Here is a 22,503-nt window from a genome sequence, read left to right as displayed (position 1 = left end):
ATTCTATTGCCAGGTTTCCATTAAATTTTACCATTTCGTAATTGTTCCTAAGAGAATATTAAGCACGTATCATGATTCGTCCAGGTAAAAGAATCAGGATATAATGATGATAATAATGATGAGTATTTATAAAGCGCTGTATCCATGCACAAGGTGCATGCTATATGATGCACGTACATAGGTTCTTCGTGATAACAGAATCGATGTCTCGAGAGCGTTTGTACGCTTATAACAAAACAATTCTGCAAAGCTTTATCTAAAGTTTATTCTGTTTATATGAATACGTGTATTCTGAATATGAATTCTGTTTATGTGTTCATGTCCAGAACATAGCCCTCGTTAATGAGGCACACGTGCTTATTGTCCAAAAGGATCAATCGCACTCGTGGTCCTTACTTAAACACACGATCAATGCTGGGAAATCAAGACAATTGTCGGACTGTATCGATAGTTTCGTTATTGACGACTTGGGTAATGTTGTACTAACTCTTAGCAACCCGTGTCAACCAATCAGTGATGTAGGCATGCGAATCACGGGTAAACTAAGGGAAGCATTTAACCCTTGATGAATATCGTCCACCTTCCTTAGCACGAACAGACCTGCATCGGAGGACTCTGGGTAAGTTGTTTTTGACTCGTTATGTAACACAAGCAGTGGACACATTAAATACATTAACGCCACAGAGGAGGAGTGTTTTCGATCCTTTAATATCAGAATAAATCAAATTTTTTTGGTCACCCGCAGAATGTAAAAATAAATAAATAATAATGGCCTCAAGGCTAAAGCTTGTTGACCTTTCTTTGGAACGACACTAGTTTTGTGTCCTTTATACCCCCGTTACGCTTGAGGAGGAATGAGCCGGAATGCTGTCGGAATGAAAATTCCTGGAGTTTCCCAGGAAATTCGAACTGCATTCTAAAACTTCTTACTGCATTCCGAATGCATTCCAACTGTTAGGAATTCTTGTATATGCCCGAATGTTCAAAACTTTCGAGGTACATGTGCAAAAATATCGAACGGTATTTGAAGTGCATTCTAACTGCATTCTAAGTACTCTTACTGCATTCTAACTGCATTCTAACTGTATTCTAAGTATTCTGAACGTATTCGAGGGAGAATGGAAAAGGCGAGCCATTTCAAATGTCAGAATGTCCTGAATACGCCTCGAATGAGTCGGAATGTATCTCGATTGCTGCTGGAATTCAGGTGGAATATTCTTCAAATGTATCGGAATATTTCGATTGCAGTTGGAATACAGCTCGAAAGTACCTCGAATACACCTCGAATACAGTCAGAACGTCCCGAATGCTCTTCAAATGAGCCCTGACGTCATCAGAACACCGCAGAATCGTATAAAAACGTGCCCACCTGTCACTGAAACGTCAGTTCTAAGATACCTAGCGGTTAGAACAATCGAAAAAAAAAAATACATTATCAGACAATAAAGGTATAGTTTTTTGATGACGTAACAATTGAATGACGTTATCCCTTCACTGCGCCATTCTAGTGTGCCCCCTCGTAATCGAACCATTTTACATTACGTCACAATGTAAGCGACGTCACGATGCATGTCAGTTGTCATCGCCTCGTACGGCCTCCTACAGTAAACTACACCGTTGCATCCAGTTTCTTGGTTTGCTGTTGCTTCACGCAGCTAACATCACTGGTGGAAACATTACGTTTATGTTTTACGACGGTTAAAATGTGTCATTTCGACTCACAAGTTTTCAGCGACACGGTAACGTTCGTAATGTTTACATTCCCACAATGCAATTGTGGAATGTCGCTTGACTACTCAACTTCCTCTGGATGTACTGATCTAAACTTACGCTGGTACTAGAAATGCAACGTTCATATTGCCCCATATGGTTTACGTTAATGACAGATGTAATTAAAATAATTCAGAGAAGATATTTAATCCGAACGTAAACCGTCATCAAACTGTTATCATTTGTTTTTTTCTGGTAATGTTCGTCTTAACGCAGGGGGCAGACACATCAATAGAACAGCGCGCCAGTTAGCCCTGTGCGAGGATTCTTAATTTAGGTCACCGACACCGTCGTTTGTTTTCTGCCTTAAATTAATCGTAATTATCTTAAGAAAGTATTAAATTTGGCATCTTAGAAAAGAAATACAGTTCGCCCTACCACCATGTATAGTGTAAAAAAACACACTTTCGCCCTGAACTATTATAACGTTAAAGCACTCGGACGCAAGCTTCCTCGTGCTTTAACTATAATAGTTCAGGGCAAAAGTGTGTTTTATTACACTATACATGGTGGTAGAGCGAAGTGTATTTCTTAAATAGCATTTGGGAGACCCAGGTTCGAGTCCCGACATGGGTACAATGTGTGAAGCCCATTTCTGATGTACGACGCAGTGTTGTTGCTCGAATATTGCTTAAAGCGGCGTAAAACCCAACTCACTCACTCACTCTCTCGAAAACGAATATGGTCGGCGATTTCCTAATATAAAGCTGCATTGTTCGGTACAGGATATGTTTTGTACCCTGCCGTGCCTGTCGTGGCTAAAGAGGGTAGGCGTTCTTTATTTAGATGAGGTGGTAAACGTTAGACAAGGATTCAAATGACGCCCTCCATGACGTTGTCCTCAGATCTAGACGCAGAGAGGTGTCTTACCTGGTTTAATGAGATTCGAATTGTTCATTTTCAAACTTTAGCATTGAATATGCATACGTGCGAAACGATTATGCATAATAAAATACTGATTTTGTGATTTCAAAGCCCGGAATCGATTGTTGTCAAGGATTATATTTAGACGTGCTGAGAGGCCGATAACCTACCCAGCGTCTGAAAGTCATGTTAGTAAAGAAAGTCCTAACTAGAATCAAACATTCCCCAATATATGCTGTGCTGCTATGTTAACGATGTCTTGTATTTCCTGGAAGAGAGGACCGGTATTGAGGAAGAGGCCTTAATGCTTTGTTTACAATAACTGCATAAAATGCAACATGACAATTGTTGAATGAAAGTTAAATACCCCTGAATTCTGTTAAATAGAAACTTTAAAATCCCCATCTGGAGCAATGTTTGTAAATTTTGCCAAGAACAGTTAGTTTGGAATCCTTCATTAATCCCCGAGTTATTTTAATTATGCAAAACGCCATACCGAATATAGGGCTCCACAGATCGCCAACAGTGCTGGGCGGACCTTTATAGGACCAGGGAGACTATATAAGAGGGAGTGGTCACTCCTCGGAAAGCCCCTTAGCGTATGCCCCGGCTCGTCACGTGACTAGTGTAGCCAATATGGCGACAGCGTAGTTTTTAAGATTGAGCCCGGTTTATTTTCAACAGCTGATTACATACGCTGAGTGTTGTGACAACTGAAAACCTACATGTAGAAGATAAGTTACCTATTCTGTCACTTCATTTTAAGTCAAATAATTGTTATTAGTGTCAGTATTAGTACAGTAGATTTGTAGTAAAGTTTCATTCAAGTCGGCATGTTGTAGCTCACTGGCTTCAATTCTCAGTACACAGCGAAGAAAGACTAGATTCTAAAACCTCTTTCTTTCTTGTTGATCTTAGTATTTGACAAAACTGGAAAGGTGTTTACAACGCTTTGTGATAGTTCTAAACCTTCTGTTTTGAGGGGTCTGTGACAGTGTCAGATAACATTCTGTCAATGCCCATGCCATTCCACACATGCAATAAGATATCTGAATTAGTTACTAATGAAAAAAACATTATAAGAACCGTCTCAAAGTAGATTTTAAAAAAAAAGGATAGCTGATGTTAACACATGTTTTCTACCGATAGTTTGCGTTCTTTAACATGTTTGGGGAGGGATGGCCGTGGTGTATCATTTATTCTTTCATTCATTCACATATGTATTTCTTTCTTTTGTTCTTTTTCTTTATTTCTTTCATTCATTCACATATTATTCTTGCTCTTAATTCATTCATTCATTCATTCATTCATTCATTCATTCATTGTAAAATTCCGACTGATACAAAACACTGGCTGAAGTACTGTTAAACGCAGCCGAAGTTGCGCTGGAAACGAACCAAGTCACTGTGTGCGTTGGAGCATGACGAGCACACGTTAATTAGTACAAATGGTAAAGAAAGCAAGCGAGTGACCTATCCCTGTTGTAGAGTATCCCTGATGGGACGAGGTATTTCAACGATACCCAAGCAAACCGTCCAACAGCAGTAACCAAATACAAGAAACACGTGGACTACACTGACCCGAGAAAGAAAATAGACACCATGGTTCTAATATGTGTGCCAGAGATGGCGGCAGCCTAGATATCGTCATGAAAATCCTGGATGCACAATATTTGATAAAGAAGAAATACAAATGCTTGTCTAAAGAGGCGACTAACGTGGTCAGGCTCGCTGACTTGGTTAATGCCTGTCATCGTATCCCAATTGCGTAGATCGGTTTTCATGATGTCAATCACAGGATAGTCTGCCATCATATAGCTTGAAGATCTGTGAGTGCGGTGGTAAAAAATCTTTTGTATATAATTGTTATTGTACTTAATGTTTTAAAAAGATTATATGCATGAAGAGGGATGTACTTGCCATACCATGTTGACAATATACTCATCCTTTCGTTTGTTTTTTTGGTTTGTTGTTTAACACCGTACTCAGCAATAATCCAGCAATGTGACGGTGGTCTGTAAATAATCGAACCTGAACCTGAAAATCCAGTGATCAACATGATGAACATCGATCTTCGAAATTGGGATACGATGACATGTGTGCCAACCAAGCCAGCGAACCAGACCACCCGATCTCGACAAGCCTGAGCTGCTGAAGGCCAATTAACCATGTATTTCTTTGAAACCTCCTTCTTAACATGCTCTCAAAATGTGCTTTGAACTAACTTTAGTTGATCCCGGCATCGAATTATGTTGAAACCTAATGCCAATGTCCATTTTATAAATACAGTCAAACACCGTTATTGTGGAACTATAGTTTGTCTCGCATTAAAAGTTTTGTCCTGCACATTTTAAACTTTTTTCATCATTATTGTGAATCTGATTTGTCGCCATGGTTGTCAACAGGAACCATATCCCGTCAACTCAAATCTGGTCGACATTATCGTAACGGTTGGGTTGTAGTTCTCACACGTCACTACAGCAACAATCACGCAACACAAACCTCAGGTAGGTTGTATCTACCGTATTGATAGTTGTAACATAACTATTGTTGTTCTAATTTCGACACACCTTTACCCAATTTACAATGATTAATGATTTTGTTCGAGGCTTGTTCTCGATATGGTTTTCGAGGTTTCTATTTGCCTAACGTGTAAATCGAACGGCATTTTCAATGAACAAACTACCCGTAGAAAAGGATCGCATGCAGGGATGAACATTAACATCCACCAGGCTTCGATTAATTGATCCTTTAACTGATGCTAGACGCCGTCTTCAAGGTTATTTCACCTACATAGGAAAGCACATGTAGGTTAGATAATGTTGAAAGTATAGGCGCCGTTTAGACTAACATCTAGTCTCTGAAATGAACAAATGAAACTGTTAGTAAAATATCGTCATAAAATATAATGAACAGGAGCCCAGACACTTTCTTCCTGAAACTGTGGAAAAATCTAGACTTACCACATATTCTAGACTTGCACGGGCTTTCTTGGATATATTTGTTTCAGGGTCTGTATGGCAGACTAAGGCACCGTTGTCTGTACAGCTACAGGTTTAATAGTGCAAGTCTACCAAGGAACTGTGCTGCAGTTTAACATTTAAACCAACCCCCCCGATGCCCCTTCCCTCCCAAACCCACCCGCCTTATAAAACTTGAAAGTAAAAAATGACACATGAAACATGATCAGTCCTTGTTTTATCCCTTGAATGCCGAGAACCAGTTTGTCTTTTAGCGTCTTCTAATCGAACCTCCCTCTCCGGGCAGGCGCTCTGCCCTCTGGGGGAGTGAGCGACTTTAGTCTTACGCCACTTTTAGGGATATTCCAGCAATATCACGGCGGGGGGACAACAAACATGGGCTTCACACAATGTACCCACGTGGGGTATCGAACCCGGGTCTTCGGCGTGTCGAGCGAACGCTTTATCGAACGCCCCAGACTAAGAAGAGAATCATCTGATACACGAGCAGACCTTAACGTGAACGGAAACCCTTTTTTAAAAAAAAAAACCCACTGCCATCTGGACCATGTTACTGTGTAAACATGACCTGACAGTACTGACGGATGTACCCGAATATCTGAATATGATCAGCAAGGTTATCTCTGGATTTAATAACGTTATGTCCAAAGTACAACTATGATGTATATATAGACGGCAAAAAAGTCAAGCACCCCCAAATTTAAAGCTGTATATCTTTATTTGTCCTACGATCATGTCATTCCATTTGATGGGAAATCAAATGGTGGTATTCTGGTTATGAATTAGCATGGCTTTTGTTACAAAATGGATCTCACAAACGCAGTCATGTGAATCATGCCACCCATGCTTTTTGCCAGATAGTTTCCCCCACCGACGAATATGGGGTATTTAAACAGCCTTCCCGACTTCATTACCAGTTCGATACAACTTCTAATGAACAATGGCACGAAGGGCATGTGGGATTAGGCAAAGGTGGATCTTGAGGTCATGGAGGAGAATTTACTGGTCCGACGAAAGTTGTTGGTGGGAGAGCTGGAGTATGGAGGGTTAGAAACACTCGTTACACACCAAGGAACATTATGCCAACAGTGCCATATGGTGGAGGATCCGTTATGTTGTGGGGGTGCCTCTCGTATGACTGAAACCGCGATTTGGTGACAGTACGTGGTACACTTACAGGAGCTCGCAACATTCAGGAGGCGCTGGATCCAGTAGTTATTGATCATTTTGATGACCACAGACTTGCAACTAGCCCATTGTTCATGGACGACATTGCTAGACCTCATCGTTCCCGAGATGTGAATCAACATCTGGAAAACAATTGTGTTACCCGAATCCCATTGCCAGGAATGTCACCAGATTTGAAAACAATTGAGCATGTCTGGGACTTAATGGGCCGACGGATACAAAGAAGAAACCCTTGTCCACAATACCTGAGGGAATTGGAGGCAGCTCTTCACGAGGAGTGGCAGCAGATCCCCATGGAGCAATTCAGGAAGCTTGTGAGGGGTATGCCGAGAAGAGTAACTGCAGTAATTCAAGCACGTGGTGGAAACACACGTTTTTGAAATTTTCTGGTTGCTGAGACACTGACTCAACATAATCAATATGTTTTTTTCGGATGGCACACCTTAAGAGCTTGTAATGACCATACTTACATAAACTTGTGCTTTCAATCATATTCCGCACATTTTTCGTTCTCTGTTAATGTGCATGTGTAGTCAACGTAACTTAACATCACTTGAGCACCAAATACCCTATTGATTGGTTTTTCTATGAAAATTTGTTGTGAATCTATACCGTGTTTTAATTTCCTAGTACGTTTCTCTGTAATTCACTCCTATAAAGAAAAACAAGGGGGTGCCAGACATATTTACTGTCACGGTGTATATATTTATGCCTTTAGTATGAGATCAATTATATCGATCTGTTCACTAAGATGACCTCCTCCATGTTCCAAAGTGACTTCCGGGTGGTTCGACCCAGCGTAATACAAAAATAGACATAACACGATAAGTGGTTGTTGCCGGTTCATGGTGCTAGGTATTGCGGATTAAAACAATGACTGCAGGGATTGGGAGAGGCAGCGGCCAATGGCCATTTTGCACATTAGAATATAAAATGGCCCATTAAAATTTTGAAGTTTACTATTGATACAAGGGCTGTGGCCCATTCTAAATTCAGAAAATGGCTAATAATCCTGAAAATGGCCCATTGTCAAGTATTTGTGAAGTCTTGATGCCTGGTAGAGAGGAGATGGACCAAACATCCTTTACAGGGAAACCAAACCGCAGTCTTCACGAATCTTAGGCAAGTTCCGGAGCGTTTGGGTAGCCTAGTAGCCAAAGACAAGGGTTCGATTCCCCACATGGGTACAATGTGTGAAGCCCATTTCTGGTGTCTCCCGCCGTGATGTTGATGGAATATTGCCATAAGCTACTTCAAAACCATAAGATTAGGTTTGACAAAGTCCAAATACTCTCTACCCAAAATTATGACTTGATGATTCAGACCATGCCATAAACATGTAATTATCAATCATTATCAAATAGTGATGAACTAGGTATTCTCGAAATAGTGAGCTTGTCATTACCCTCAGGTGGCACCTTTCACAAACACAAGCAAGGGCAAGTCAATTATTCCAGAAGAAAAAGCATGGGATATATGGTACAAGTCATAATCGGGAATTACCAAAGTTTGAAATACCCTCCACATGTTTATCATAAAGGTTTTGAAAACATATTAACTATATATAAGGCCTTATATGCTGCAACCCTGATCAAACAGCATCTGTTCAAAAAAGGGGCGGTGGGGTAGCCTAGTGGTTAAGGCGTTCGCTCGTCACGCCGAAGACCCGGGTTCGATTCCCCACATGGGCACAATGTGTTAAGCCCATCTCTGGTGTCCCCCACCGTGATATTGCTGGAATATTGCTAAAAGCGGCGTAAAACCAAACACACTCACTCACTCACTCACTGTTCAAACAATTTACCATGTTTCTCCTATGCCCAACGTCCTGCTTGTGGTGATTGATTGTCGCTGAATAAATACAACCTACACTAAATATTGACCCCGGAAATCTGGACAACAACCGTCTTATAGACGACAGGGAAATGACATTAATCGATCCACGGCGTGCATTGTAATGTAGCTTTAAAGATTTCAAACGGTGAAAATTCCTACTTATATCAAAATTCCTACTTATACAAGGCCTCCCACCCGTGACGTCATCGATCGTATTTGTGAGGTTCAAGTAAATATACCATTATTCAGGCTAAGTCGCCACGGCAATACCAGTTGTACATGTCAACTGATCAAGTTACGATTAACCGACATTGGTTTCTTTCTTGTGAGAGAGAGATGATCGAAGTTCACACTTTATATTTAGAGTGAGTGTGTGAGTAAGGTTTTACGCCGCTTTTAGCAATATTCCAGCAATATCACGGCGGGGAAACAAGAACGGGCCTCACACAGTGTACCCATGTGGGAAATAGAACCCGGGTCTTCAGCGTGACCAGCGGGCGCTTTAACCACTAGGCTACCCCACCACCCCTTCACATTTAGATATGACACATATTACAACATAAATTAATCGCCTATATTGTTCCACGTACATGTTGTTTGTGTTATGATGACACACACATATTACAAATGCGTAATCAATCACCTACTATAGTTCGACGTGTATGTTGACTGTAATATGATGACACATATTACAGTAATCACCTATATAGTTCCACGTGTATGTTGACTGTAATATGATGACACATATTACAGTAATCACCTACTATAGATCCACGTGTATGTTGACTGTAATATGATGACTCATATTACTGTAATCACCCATATAGTTCGACGTGTATGTTGACTGTAATATCATGACGCATATTATAGTAATCACCTATATAGTTCGACGTGTATGTTGACTGTAATATGATGACGCATATTACAGTAATCACCTATATAGTTCGACGTGTATGTTGACTGTAATATGATGACACATATTACAGTAATCACCTATATAGTTCCACGTACATGTTGACTGTAATATGATGACACATATTATAGTTATCACCTACTATAGTTCCACGTACATAATACAACATTAGTAAGTAAACACCTATATTACACCTGTGAATACAGGGTTAAACCATACACTCGTGTTCCTATTTTCATTCCAGAACCAGAACAAATGTCTGCGATGGAAAGCCAAGCACTAATCCGCAAACTTTTAGCAGTCACGTGTCTCATCGCTGTAGCAACGTGCGACTTTCAGTTCAACACGAAGAATTTCAAACTGTACCGATTGTGGGACATGGATGACCGAATGCCGCCCTTCTCTCCCCTCAGTCCCATCACCTGCAAGGAGGAATGCGCCATGTTCTGTCTGAACGACGTCACGTGTGCAGCTTTTACATACGGAGAGTACGTAAAGTTCTGCATGATGACCCCGGAAATAGTCAGACCGTACGATGTGTCCATCAGCTTCTCACTGCCCGGCTACACACACTACAGCATATACGAAGGTAGGTCCACTTTATTTGTGTAGCTGGTCACCTGAAAATATATCATTTAAGATATAGGTATACTAGCCACAAAAAGAAACTATACATGTGTGAAATCAGTATATATTGGAACTACATGTGTACACGAAAACAATTTTGTGAAGTCTTGATGCCTGGTAGAGAGGAGATGGACCAAACATCCGTTTACAGGGAAACCAAACCGCAGTCTTCACGAATCTTAGGCAAGTTCCGGAGCGTTTGGGTAGCCTAGTAGCCAAAGACAAGGGTTCGATTCCCCACATGGGTACAATGTGTGAAGCCCATTTCTGGTGTCTCCCGCCGTGATGTTGATGGAATATTGCAAGAAATTGTGCATCTCCATGAACTGTGTGGAGTACATGAATGTCAAAAACTGCAGTCGATTTGGACATTGTTTGAAGTTTGATCTTCAAAACATTTCATGGGTATTGAACATCTATAGATTTGCGATCTATAGAGCATAGTGTGGGATGAAATGGAGCGACGTCTACGCCGTGTTCAAATTGTTTGAAGTTTGATCGTTCAAAACATTTCATGGGTATTGAACATCTATAGATTTGCGATCAATAGAGCAGAGTGTGGGATGAAATGGACCAACGTCTACGCCGTGTTCAAAATCCGCCCGATAACGTTCGTGATTTGGCAGCAAAGTTACAGAGAGTTACAGAGCCTTTCACGCACATTTGATAGAGTACACGTCGGTGATGCACCGCTAGTGTTCTCGCTGCTCACGGTGGTGGGTATACCTATTGTTGTTTTTGTGACATTTTTGCTTGACTCCTGCCCTTCATTTGGACTTGTAACGTCAATGTCACGAACAGTAAGCATGTTGTTCTGTAATCTTCTTAAGATTTCAGTATCCACCTATTAAAGTTTTATTCTTGTTACATTTTCAAATTTACAAAGAATTTGAGCATTGCATTGTTTGGCTGTTGTAAAGTAGTGTATATGTCAGTGGTGCTCTATTGTTAGAATGTCCCACCCAACACCATGTCATTCTAAATATATAAGGGTGGATGAGTGATTGAATAGGTTTGACGTCACTTTGATGGTTTTGTTAAGTGCTGTTTGTGCGAGTGAGGTCATTAGAACACAACACGCTTGTTTTGCAGTTTCAGTTTTAATATATCAGAGGAAGTATAATACAGTACTTATGTATCTATGGAAAGAGAGAGAGAGTACTTTTGTTAGATAAATTGATTTGTTAATTATAACGAATATTGTAACGGGTATACGAAGGGTTGAGTCCCATCCGGGACCCATACACTCGGAGTTCTCAGAGTCAGGCACCAGCATCTTGACTCTGAGAGTGTACTGAGAAAGTGTATTCCCTAACATGACCCACTTAACATGTTTTTACATCCGTGCTAATTGTAAAACATTTCAGCTCATATATTCAGTGGGTAGTGACATGAATATTTAAACACTGGTCGTGCTGGGGTAAGCACGCTCGGCTGACAATTGTCACCACCACTCCCACAACGCTCGTAGATTCACAAAGACAACCACAGAATTAAATTTGCTTGATGTTAAGATACACTGACTTTCCTTTTCAAACGTTTCAACATTATATGGTTAACCTCAAAGGACGGAGCGAGTTATTTGCGAAGTATAATGAATTGTTATTGACTCTTCATTTCTGCTCAAGATAGTGAGGTACAACACTAAGTACCACTTCCAGTGGTTGTAATTATAATTACGAAATGAGTCTCTTGTTACACGTGTCTGATAATGGCATTGACAATGTTTCCACAGAGAGTATTGTTCAGTGTGTACTAATTGGATGATTGGATGTAGGTTACTTACGAAACATGCAGCCACTCCTCATCCAAACTTAAGCTACAGTCTTTAATTTTCCTTCACCTTTAACTAAACTACCGGGCAAAAGAAAGTTATCACTTTAAAGTAATTGTATAAAAAAACCAGAAAAGTTGGGACTGGTTTCAACCCAGACAGGAAACATTCACCAATACGTTACATGGTCCTGATAACAATGTAGCAGTCTGAAAACTTCATACGAATATTTTTCAAAACGGGAAAAACGTAATTGTGGGACACCGGTCCAGATGCACGTTACTGGTTGTGGTATAAATACCTATGTTATATCTATAGCCAATATGGAGGCTTCACGCCAGCCAGGCTTCAGTTAGCTAATTGATAAACCACTACCAGCAAACAGGCCAGACACAAGACCGCCCACGATCGGGAAGACCAAGGGTCAAGCCCGCTACACCCCATAGATCCACCTCCAGAACAGATTCGCGTCGGCGACTTTATCGGCAGCTGAAGCACTAGGACATGCCATTAGGAGACGAACAGTCCTTCGACGACGTGTTTGACGTGTACGTCGGTGGCAGCTACGTGACTTTAAGAGAGTTTTCATTACAGATGAAAGTCGGTTCAGTCTGTTCAAACGATGGCAGAATTCGATTTTTTCGACGTAGAGGAGATGCGGCAAACTGTGTTCAAGAAGATCATCCGTTCCATGGAGGAGGCGTCATGGTATGGGGTGGCATTTGTGTCCAGAGAACAAGAAGACTGGTCTGAAGAATCTGACTATCCAGCGATACAGAGATGAAGTGTTGAGACCAAGTGTTCAGCCAGCGCGTAAACCCCATTGAACGTCTTTGGGATCATCTTGATCGTCAGCTGAAACAGCATGTGTCACCTCCCGCAAACTGACAGGAACCTGAATAGACTCTCTTGGACTAATGGAACAGGATTCTTGCTGACGTCACCTGCCAACTGAGGACGTCAATGAGGAGACGTGTGTTGGCGTGTATGGATGCCCAGAGTGGTCACACTCGCTATTGATGACGTGTCCCCAGTCTCCTGTCTCATTTTGTGACTCTTGGTGTACGTTTTGAATGATTTGTGTAAGTTTTAATTTTTAACCCCATGACCCTTTCTTAATGAATTGCGGCAGATGCAAGAACAACATTACAATGAATTTTCATTTTGTTTCTATTTTTTAACTATCTTTTTATTACAGAAATCCCTGTTACATATAGGGACTCCTACTACCCTAAACAGAGTAGCAGCAGTGCCCTTGCATTAAAGAATTAAGAACAGATTTTCTGAGTTCCTTGGGTTTTGTTCATAACATCAGATATGAACATGACATTCACTCACACATTCACACTCTAAGTACATATGATGACATTCACTCACACATTCACACTCTATGTACATATGATGACATTCACTCACACATTCACACTCTATGTACATATGATGACATTCACTCACACATTCACACTCTCTGTACATATGATGAGACATTAAAAATAAAACAGAGAACACATTGGGGTAAAAGGGGGGAAACAAACATTCATTCATCAAAAAGTACATGGTAAAGCATCCATTTTTTATAAAATATCGCTGGTTCACTTTTAGCAAAAAAACCTGTTCTTCTCAACATAATACCTATCATGTAAAATTCTTTTAAAATGGACCAAAGCTAAAACATTGTTAGAAAGTCTGCATTTATAGAAATAACACATCGCTAACAACAAATAACAAATCAAACGTTTCTTCTATGACAAAATTCTCCTTTACACCAAAAGTGACAAGCTCAAGATTAAGGTTAAGGTTACATACATGACTGCACTTTTCTTTCAACATGTCTGAAAATACTTCCCAGAATGTTTGTACAAGTCATGGATACAGTGCCAAAATGATGTGAGATAGTTTCTACTTCACTATTGCAAAAACTATATTTATCATAGGAAGCAACCTTAATTTTAACAAGTTTGTTGCCATATTAGATTGTGGAGTATTCTAAACTGAAACCAGCCTAGCTTGGTGTCAGGTGTTGTTCTAAATGGTTCTACATAGACACCTTCCCAATCAAGATGGCCATCAATAATACTTTCCATTTACGTTCAAATAGAATTTCAATTTCTTCCGAGTTATTAAGGATGTAATAATAACATCTGACCCCTTTTTAACAGAGAGTAATTGTCGGATGACTGGATTATCAAGACGATGAGAGAAAGAGATGGGTTTCTGAAAACTTAGAGTTCAAAAATACATTTTTATCGCCTTCATGATGCCATAGAATAGGCTAAAATCAACTTTAAAACCAACTTTGTCTTCAAATTCTGACAATGTTAGATAATTTCCTTTCTGATTCTTGAAGTCTGTAATGCAACTACTAATATCCCAATCAATCTATTTGCGATAAAAGACATAATCACAATAGTGTTACTGTAAAAGACTGCTTCTGTAACAAAATCTTCAAAATCTTTTGGCTTGATTTTTAGTGAAAGCTTGTGATGAGAAGTAATATTTTTTTTCAAATAGTGTTGTGAACATCCTTCAAAATATGTTGAGGAAAACCATTACCAAAAACAGATAGATTGTTGCACTGTGTAAAGGTATATAGCAAAAGTGTCTTCCACTTGGATACATATGTTTTGTCAAACAAATTTCTAATCCACCTACGCTTCTGTGAATTGACAAACTCAGGGAGATCAATCATACCAAAACCACCGTCATGAACAGATTTACAAGCAACTGATCTCTTTACTTTATCTGGTTTCCACTCCAGAGAAATTTAAACAACAGTTTATTAAGCTCCTTAGAAAAGAATCCAGGAGGATTTGGAATAGTATATATTCAGTAACACTTCATTGTGTCAGACATCGTATGTATTGTTTTGTTTTAAACATATTTATTCATGCGAAAAGGATTGGGTACAAGTTATACAACTTAGAACACCCTCTCCGTAGTATTTACATAGTATTATTTACATTCATTCTACAAGATGGACAGAGAAGAACAGAACAGAAATATGGGAAAAAGAGGAACAATTGCAACAATTAAGAAAATCGTTTTGAATGAAAAATATATGTTTGAACAATTTTAAATATGTTTTGATTTATGTGAACAGTCAGATCTGCATTGCCATGTAATAGTTACTCATAGGTTATATCCACATTTGTAATACTGCGTAAATTAGTCATCATGGTAGTTCTCTGTACTGTATATAATTGACAGTCAAATAGGTAATGATAAGAATTTTCACAAACATTTTCGCAAGAACTACTTGGGTTATCTCTTAAACCAGCACGGAATAGATCATAATTCAACTGACTACACATGTAACGTAGTTTTGTAAGGATGATGTTAGTGATTCTCGGTCCAGAATCAAAGTATTGAGGAGCAGTTTTATGTTTTATAACAATATTCGTTATAAAAGAATTCAATGACTCGCTTTTTCTCACTTCAACTGGAAGTTCATTCTACATTCTAATTGTGGATGAAAAATAAGAATCATACGAAAAAACGTATGTATTCAATAACACCTCATTGTGTCAGACATCGTATATATTCAATAACACCTCATTGTGTCAGACATCGTATATATTCAATAACATTTCACCGTTTCAGACATCGTATATATTCAGTAACATTTCACGGTGTCAGACATCGTATATATTCAATAACATTTCACCGTTTCAGACATTGTATTACATATTCAATACGTTCGATCTCACTGTTTCAGACACTGTACTTGTTTAATAACATTTCACCGTTTCAGACATTGTATAATTTATATTCAAAACGTTCGATCTCACTGTGTCAGACATCGTATATATTCAATAACATTTCACCGTTTCAGACATTGTATAACATATTCAATACGTTTGATCTCACTGTGTCAGACACTGTACATGTTTAATAACATTTCACCGTTTCAGACATTGTATAATTTATATTCAAAACGTTCGATCTCACTGTGTCAGACATTGTATATATTCAATAACATTTCACCGTTTCAGACATCGTATATATTCAATAACATTTCACCGTTTCAGACATCGTATATATTCAATAGCATTTCACTGTGTCAGACATCGTATATATTCAATAACATTTAACCGTTTCAGACATTATTTAATTATATTCAAGTCAAAGTCAAAGATGTTTATTGTACAAAAGGCCTCCGGCCCATATACATTGGAGTTATACATATACATTATACATATAGTGCAATAAGTAGTAATTAGTGATCCAAACAGCAAATCATGATACAGGCAGTAAATTATCTACAAGTAGTGAAATACGATGGACATACAACATTTTTTATGAGATTGTTACGTTTAATAAGAGCATAATTGATATAGTACGACAGCTTTATTATTACATGCTGGTCAGTTGATGAAAGAAGTAGTTTAAATGCTAATGTAGGTGGCTTACGTAGATAATATTCAGCTATATATTTCGTACGCAAATCTTTATACAAAGGACATACAAGCAAAAAATGGATTTCATTTTCCACATCTATATTACACAATGGACACATTCTCTTGCATCGTTCAATATAAAAATGTCTTCCTTCGTTTACCATTATGTTGATCAAACCTAACCTAAAACGTATAAATGGATATCTTAATTTCTTTGATGTTACAAACGACAGATATTTCTCCGGCTGGAGTAGTGATTTGTATATTCTATAAGAGTCGTACCGTGAACTATTATGTATTACTGAATGCCATTCTTGATTAAACATATTAAGACTTCTTTCTCGAAACTGAGTTAAAAACAAACTTTCATCACCAACTGACTGACTTAACCATACAAAACCATAACCATGTGAAAACAGAAGACTTCTTACATAAGATGCCCACGTCGATTTACCCATGTTGTCCAAATGAACAAGCATGTTATAAGCCTTTTTGGGTAATCTATGTTCTTGCATACACAATATCTTAAACCAGAATTTTATACATCGAATATGAGCATTTATGTACAGGGGATACCTCCCACATTCACCGTACACCATACAATTCGGTGTAGAGGGTCCTACATTTAAAAATTTCTTACAGGCCATCAGATGTATTTTTTCTATGCATTCATATCTCTGGAATCCCCAAATCTCGGATCCATACAAAAGAATAGGCTGAATTTGACAATCAAATAGTTTAAAGTAAACTTCAGTTACAGACATTATATAATTATATTCAATATGTTCTATTTCCCTGTATCAGACATCGTATATATTCAATAACATGTCACCGTTTCAGACATTGTATAACATATTCAATACGTTCGATCTCACTGTGTCAGACATTGTACATGTTTAATAACATTTCACCGTTTCAGACATTGTATAATTTATATTCAAAACGTTCGATCTCACTGTGTCAGACATTGTTTATATTCAATAACATTTCACCGTTTCAGACACTGTACAATTAAATTGAATACATTCTGTCTCACTGTGTCAGACATATATATTCAATAACATTTCACCGTTTCAGACATCGTATATATTCAATAACATTCCACCGATTCGGACATTGTATAATTATATTCAGTAAGTTCGATCTCATTGTTTCAGACATTGTATTTATTTAATAACATGTCCTTTTTAGACATTGGGGACGGCATCCTACCACCTGGCTACCGGACATTTAACGTCTCCAAACTGGCCCTGCGGTTCCACTACTACTGGCCAATGAACTGGACAGACGCACGTGACACGTGCGACAGCGAAGGCGGTCGTCTGCTCACTCTCGACACGGAGCAGAAGAGACAACTACTGCAAGACCTCATCATAAGCAATAAAGGTGAGTCAGTGAGTTTAGTGTTACATCGCACGCAGCAATATTCCAGCTATATGGCGGCGGTCTGTAAATATTCGAGTCTGCACCAGACAATCCAGTGATCAATAGCATGAACATCGATCTACGCAGTTGGGATACGATGACATGTGTCAACCAAGTCAGCGAGCCTGACCACCCGATCCCGCCACCAATAAAGGTTCTCAAATGACCAGAGCTACAAACTAAAAATTTCATGAATCTATTCTGTTTAAGGACGAATGCGGAAGTCCAAAATAGACATAGTGACAAAACACTATGGACAAGACTGTGTGAAAAGAGGGATGGCTTTGAACAACTTTCCAATATTCAATTTCCCTCTACAAAACATATGTCGAGCAATATTCCAACAGTAGCGAATCTGCGCAAAGTGTTCATACTGGTGTAGACATGCATTGTCCATAAGGGGCGGTCGGGTAGCCTAGTGGTTAAAGCGTTTGCTCGTATCGCCGAAAATACGTTCGATTCCTCACATGGGTACAATGTGTGAAGCCCATTTCTGGTATCCCCCGCCGTGATACTGCTGGAGAATTGTTAAAAGCGGCGTAAAACGTAACCCTTTCACTAACTATACGTCATAAGTGCATAATTATTTTGAAGTCAGTTTGTATAAGTAAATACGTCAATAATAGCATCACAGAATGGTTATTTAATCATTAACATACCAATATATAGTATGACCAGAAATTATTGAGAATTTTAGGAATATGTTTAATTGGATTTCTAGTATAAACAACCTTGACCAGCTATCAAGTGCTTGGTTTCATTTAAGAGAGACAACTCCGTTAATCCTTTTTCATTAGTTTGTGAAGAGTTATCCCCCTTTGTTTACTTGCTAGCAGACGACATTTTCAGTGATCCTTAGTATGGATGATTTAGAGAAGAGGAAGTTGATTTTAGAGTATTATAACAAGGACATCAGATCAGCTAAAGTGATTTCAAGTAGAACAGGCATCCCTTTGTCAACTGTTTATCGTGTTTTGAAAAATATTGCAAATGGATATGGCATTGAGCACCAGGGAGGCGCAGGTAGGCCCAGAAAATTGACTGTCGGTGACAGGAGGCGGCTTGGTATTCTTGTTTCTAAAAACAAACGAAGGAGTTTAGAAAACTAAGGCTGGATATGATTGATAGAGGAACTGTGGCTGTCTGTAAGGAGACAATTAGAACTGAGCTGCATGCAATGGGTTGGCAGAAAAGTTGAGGAATTCCATCACTGATCATGAAACCTGAACAAAAGGAGCGAAGGTTGAACTGGTGCTTACAGCATAGAAATTTTAACTGGGACAATGTGATTTTCTCAGATGAAAGTTCTGTGTGGCTGTTTCCTAATACACTGAAATTCTGGACCAAACAAACAGAAAAACCTTTGTATCAGCGCCCAAAGTACAGTATGAAATTTAACGTGTGGGGTGGCATATTTGTGTTAGGGGCAACGCCCCTCTGTGTATTTGAAGGGAATATGAACAGTGAGCGGTACACAGATATTCTCGAGGGACATTTACTTCCATCTGCTCACGTGTTCTATGGAAATTTTGGATTTTCCAGCAGGACAACGACCCAAAACATCGTTCAAAGCATTCACAAGCCTGGTTTCGGACCCAAAATATGACATTATTAGATTGGCCAAGCTATAGCCCTGACCTATATCCAACAGAAAATGTTTGGGGACTTATGAAGGAAAGTGTCAATAAGAAAAATCTGACAAATATTGCTGAAATGAAAGAAGAGGTGGTCCGATATTGGGACAGCATGGACCACGACTTTCTAACTTCTTTGATCAGTAGTATGCCCCGCCGCATTGAAGCCTGCATTGCTGCCCATGGTGACTTGACAAAATACTAACTGTTCACCTGTCTTTGAATCTGGAGTTATGTTCTGCTAATATTCACATTTAATACGTGAGTAATGAGTGAAAAAAAATAAAAAATTACAATCTTTAAATTCTCAATAATTTCTGGTTGTACTGTATATAGTACAGATAACCATACGAAATTAGTGTCATCGTTCAGTGTGTCAATGTGCCAGGATTCCAAGGCGGCGCGGCCTACAGTAATTTTGGCTTATGAAAACATAATCACATTGCATGGAAGGAATCGCTTGAAATGTGATCATTATTAAATATAAGGCGCAGTGTTAAGGTGTTATTGATTACTTGTGCTAATGCTGGTCGTGTGTGAGCCACCATAACAATGCGTGGTATGTGCATATGGACCTACCACTCTCCGCTAAGGGCACCGATGAAGGCGCAAGTCGATTCGTTTCGCTTGGTAAATATGAGGACATTAGTGTAGAAGGTGTATCGGGACACACGCCATTAAACACTCACTGTACCGCTTGCCCACGTGACGACATGACCACGCATGCTTGTAATGTGAACCCTCATACAGATAGATACTCGTTGCTAAACGATATCATGTATTTACTGACTTTCTGTTGGTATCCTCAGACCCACGGAAACAGCGTATATCAGCGGACGTACTGTCTAGTATGTCATGAAACTGGATCACAGAATTCAATACATTTGACTTTTACTAAATTTAGGTTAGGTTGCGTGTTCATGAGATAGTGGATATCCTGTTTATGCCAATAGTGATGATGGTACTATGTTCGAGTGACTGAATATGGTTCTATGTTGCTTTTAGCAATATTCCAGCAATATCACGGCGGGGACACCAGACATGGGCTCCAAACATTGTGCCCATGTGGGGAATCGACTGACTGACTGAGTTTAGTTTTACGCCGCTTTTAGCACTATTCCTGCAATATCACGGCGGGGAACACCAGAAATGGGCTTCACACATTGTACCCATATTGGGATGTGGGGAATCGAACCCGGGTCTTCGGCGTGACGAGCGAACGTTTTAACCACTAGGCTACCCCATCTCCCTATTTATCTAAGTACAACTACTTATGCCCATTATAGGATATATACCATCCAAAACACACAAGGGTGATAGCTTCTTTATTGTATAATGTCCGTCTTAAATTCCGCTGTAGAAAAACATATTCTCATCTCTCTAAAATTTGTTTTTACCATAACTACTATATTTTGTATGGTCAAACCGACAACTATTTGCCTACTTGCTCGCGTCCATCCATCTGTAAGCCCTGTAAAGTAATTTGTCTTTATCAAAGGGAAGCTACTGCTGTCAATAGTACTTCACGTTTGTTGGGAATGCCATAAAATTTTGAAATGCAGTCACATGTCCAGAATGTAAATTTAAAACACTTACAATTTTGAACACATTTCTACAAACTCTGGCTTTTGTAACTCGGAAAAAGACTTATAAGCGCACATATAGAAACTGATCTCGAGAGAGTTCTCATGAAATATTGCCAGGCATTTAGCTATTTTCATATTAAAGTCAGTTTTTACTCGACCTCCGATAGACAATGACCACGTCAAGTTTGTTTGTAAACAATGAAAGTAGAACCCCTGACCTTTTATATTTTCATATTCCATATAATTCAATTGCTTTTTTGTCAAACGATGTCACTGATATGAGCATGGTGATATATTTTTAGTTTTTAATGGTGTTTTGCTATACTGGACAGTAGACACCTTACGTTTTGTCTTGGAAGATATGGGATTGAACTCATTGAAATGGACGGTTGTTCCTATGCAGATAGCCGTATTTGCGAAGCGTCTACCATTTGTTTCAGACTTGAGCACTACCGGGACAGGGTTGTTCGTTGGTGGAGTGGTGAATGGTACAGAGTTCTACTGGGAGGATGGTACTCTCCTTGCAAGCAGAGATCCCCTATGGGCAACATCGCAACCTACCGGAACCGGAAACTGCACCATCTTGGACCGGGATAAGGGCTTCCGGCTCGCTGATGGCGACTGTTCGCTCAAGCAACCCTACATTTGTGAACACCTGCATTTTGAGACACAGAGTTCGCTCCCTTCTGTTGGTAGATACAGTTTAACGTAGATACACCAAGGGTGGGGGACTGTGGTTGTGGTAAAGATCATCTGTTTTCTAAACCTGATGTAAAGTCTGTACAAGATGCACTTGAACCTTTAGTAGGGTTTACAAATGAGCGACTGAACAACAAAACACAACTGAAAATCAAAACCACAAAATCTGTTATTGAGCAATATTGTAGATTCAAGGATAATAATTATCAAATTTGCTTAAATCAGAATCATTTGTACATCGAACTCAGCACATGATGTTGGACAGGTTACTTATGGAGACGGAGAACGTTTTTGTAGCACTCATGTACTGATAATAAATTACCCTCCCCTTACGGCTTTGTTTTCCCATGACCCTCCCTGAAAGAAATATGCAAATGCACCATATAGTCATAAAATGTCAACATCCAAACAATAAATGACCAGTCCCTAACGGCCTTGTATCACCTGTATGTTATGGTGTTGCCAGAATTCTGTTTCTTATGTTCACAAATATTGTTTTTAAATATCATTAAAATTGCAATTCCGTATTTCTTTCATTATACACGCACGTTCCATGTATGATGCTGGGCGTAGTAGGAAGGAACCGTAACTCTTGGATATATAGTCCCACCAGGGGCTAAAGACAAGTGAATACACAATACCATTTAGAAAGTGGTCCAATGTAACGTGTTATATTTGGGATTACACTTTCTTAGTAAAGAACAGAATCTTGTGTTTTTATTGGGTTGAGTCCCATCCGGGATTCGAACCCACACCCTCAGAGTCAGGCACCTAATCGCCAGCACACAAAGTCGCGGTGGCTGTGGAAGC

The 22,503-nt window shown here is 39.3% G+C and overlaps 1 protein-coding gene across 1 annotated transcript; it reads left to right on the top strand.

Annotated features, from left to right (window-relative positions):
* The first annotated feature begins 556 nt into the window (after positions 1-556).
* LOC124284577 lies at positions 557-22,142 on the top strand. The gene is made up of 5 exons (XM_046720670.1): positions 557-619; positions 5,039-5,140; positions 9,796-10,140; positions 17,541-17,735; positions 21,435-22,142. The coding sequence occupies exons 3-5, from the start codon at positions 9,807-9,809 to the stop codon at positions 21,704-21,706; spliced, it is 801 nt and encodes a 266-aa protein (XP_046576626.1). The 5' UTR covers positions 557-619; positions 5,039-5,140; positions 9,796-9,806; the 3' UTR covers positions 21,707-22,142.
* Positions 22,143-22,503: the final 361 nt, after the last annotated feature.

The sequence above is a fragment of the Haliotis rubra genome, unplaced genomic scaffold, assembly GCF_003918875.1.
Source record: "Haliotis rubra isolate DU_JTF1 unplaced genomic scaffold, ASM391887v1 Scf34, whole genome shotgun sequence".
NCBI classification, from domain to species: Eukaryota; Metazoa; Mollusca; class Gastropoda; order Lepetellida; family Haliotidae; genus Haliotis; species Haliotis rubra.
This window is presented reverse-complemented; position numbering and strand designations above follow the sequence as displayed.

What these genes read in the sequence shown, in the direction of transcription:
- LOC124284577 (XM_046720670.1), top strand. Translation starts at nt 9,807, where the DNA reads ATGTCTGCGATGGAAAGCCAAGCACTAATCCGCAAACTTTTAGCAGTC. An exon ending in ACACTACAGCATATACGAAG is followed by an intron (nt 10,141 to 17,540) that starts GTAGGTCCACTT and finishes TGTCCTTTTTAG; the next exon opens with ACATTGGGGACGGCATCCTA. An exon ending in CCTCATCATAAGCAATAAAG is followed by an intron (nt 17,736 to 21,434) that starts GTGAGTCAGTGA and finishes CATTTGTTTCAG; the next exon opens with ACTTGAGCACTACCGGGACA.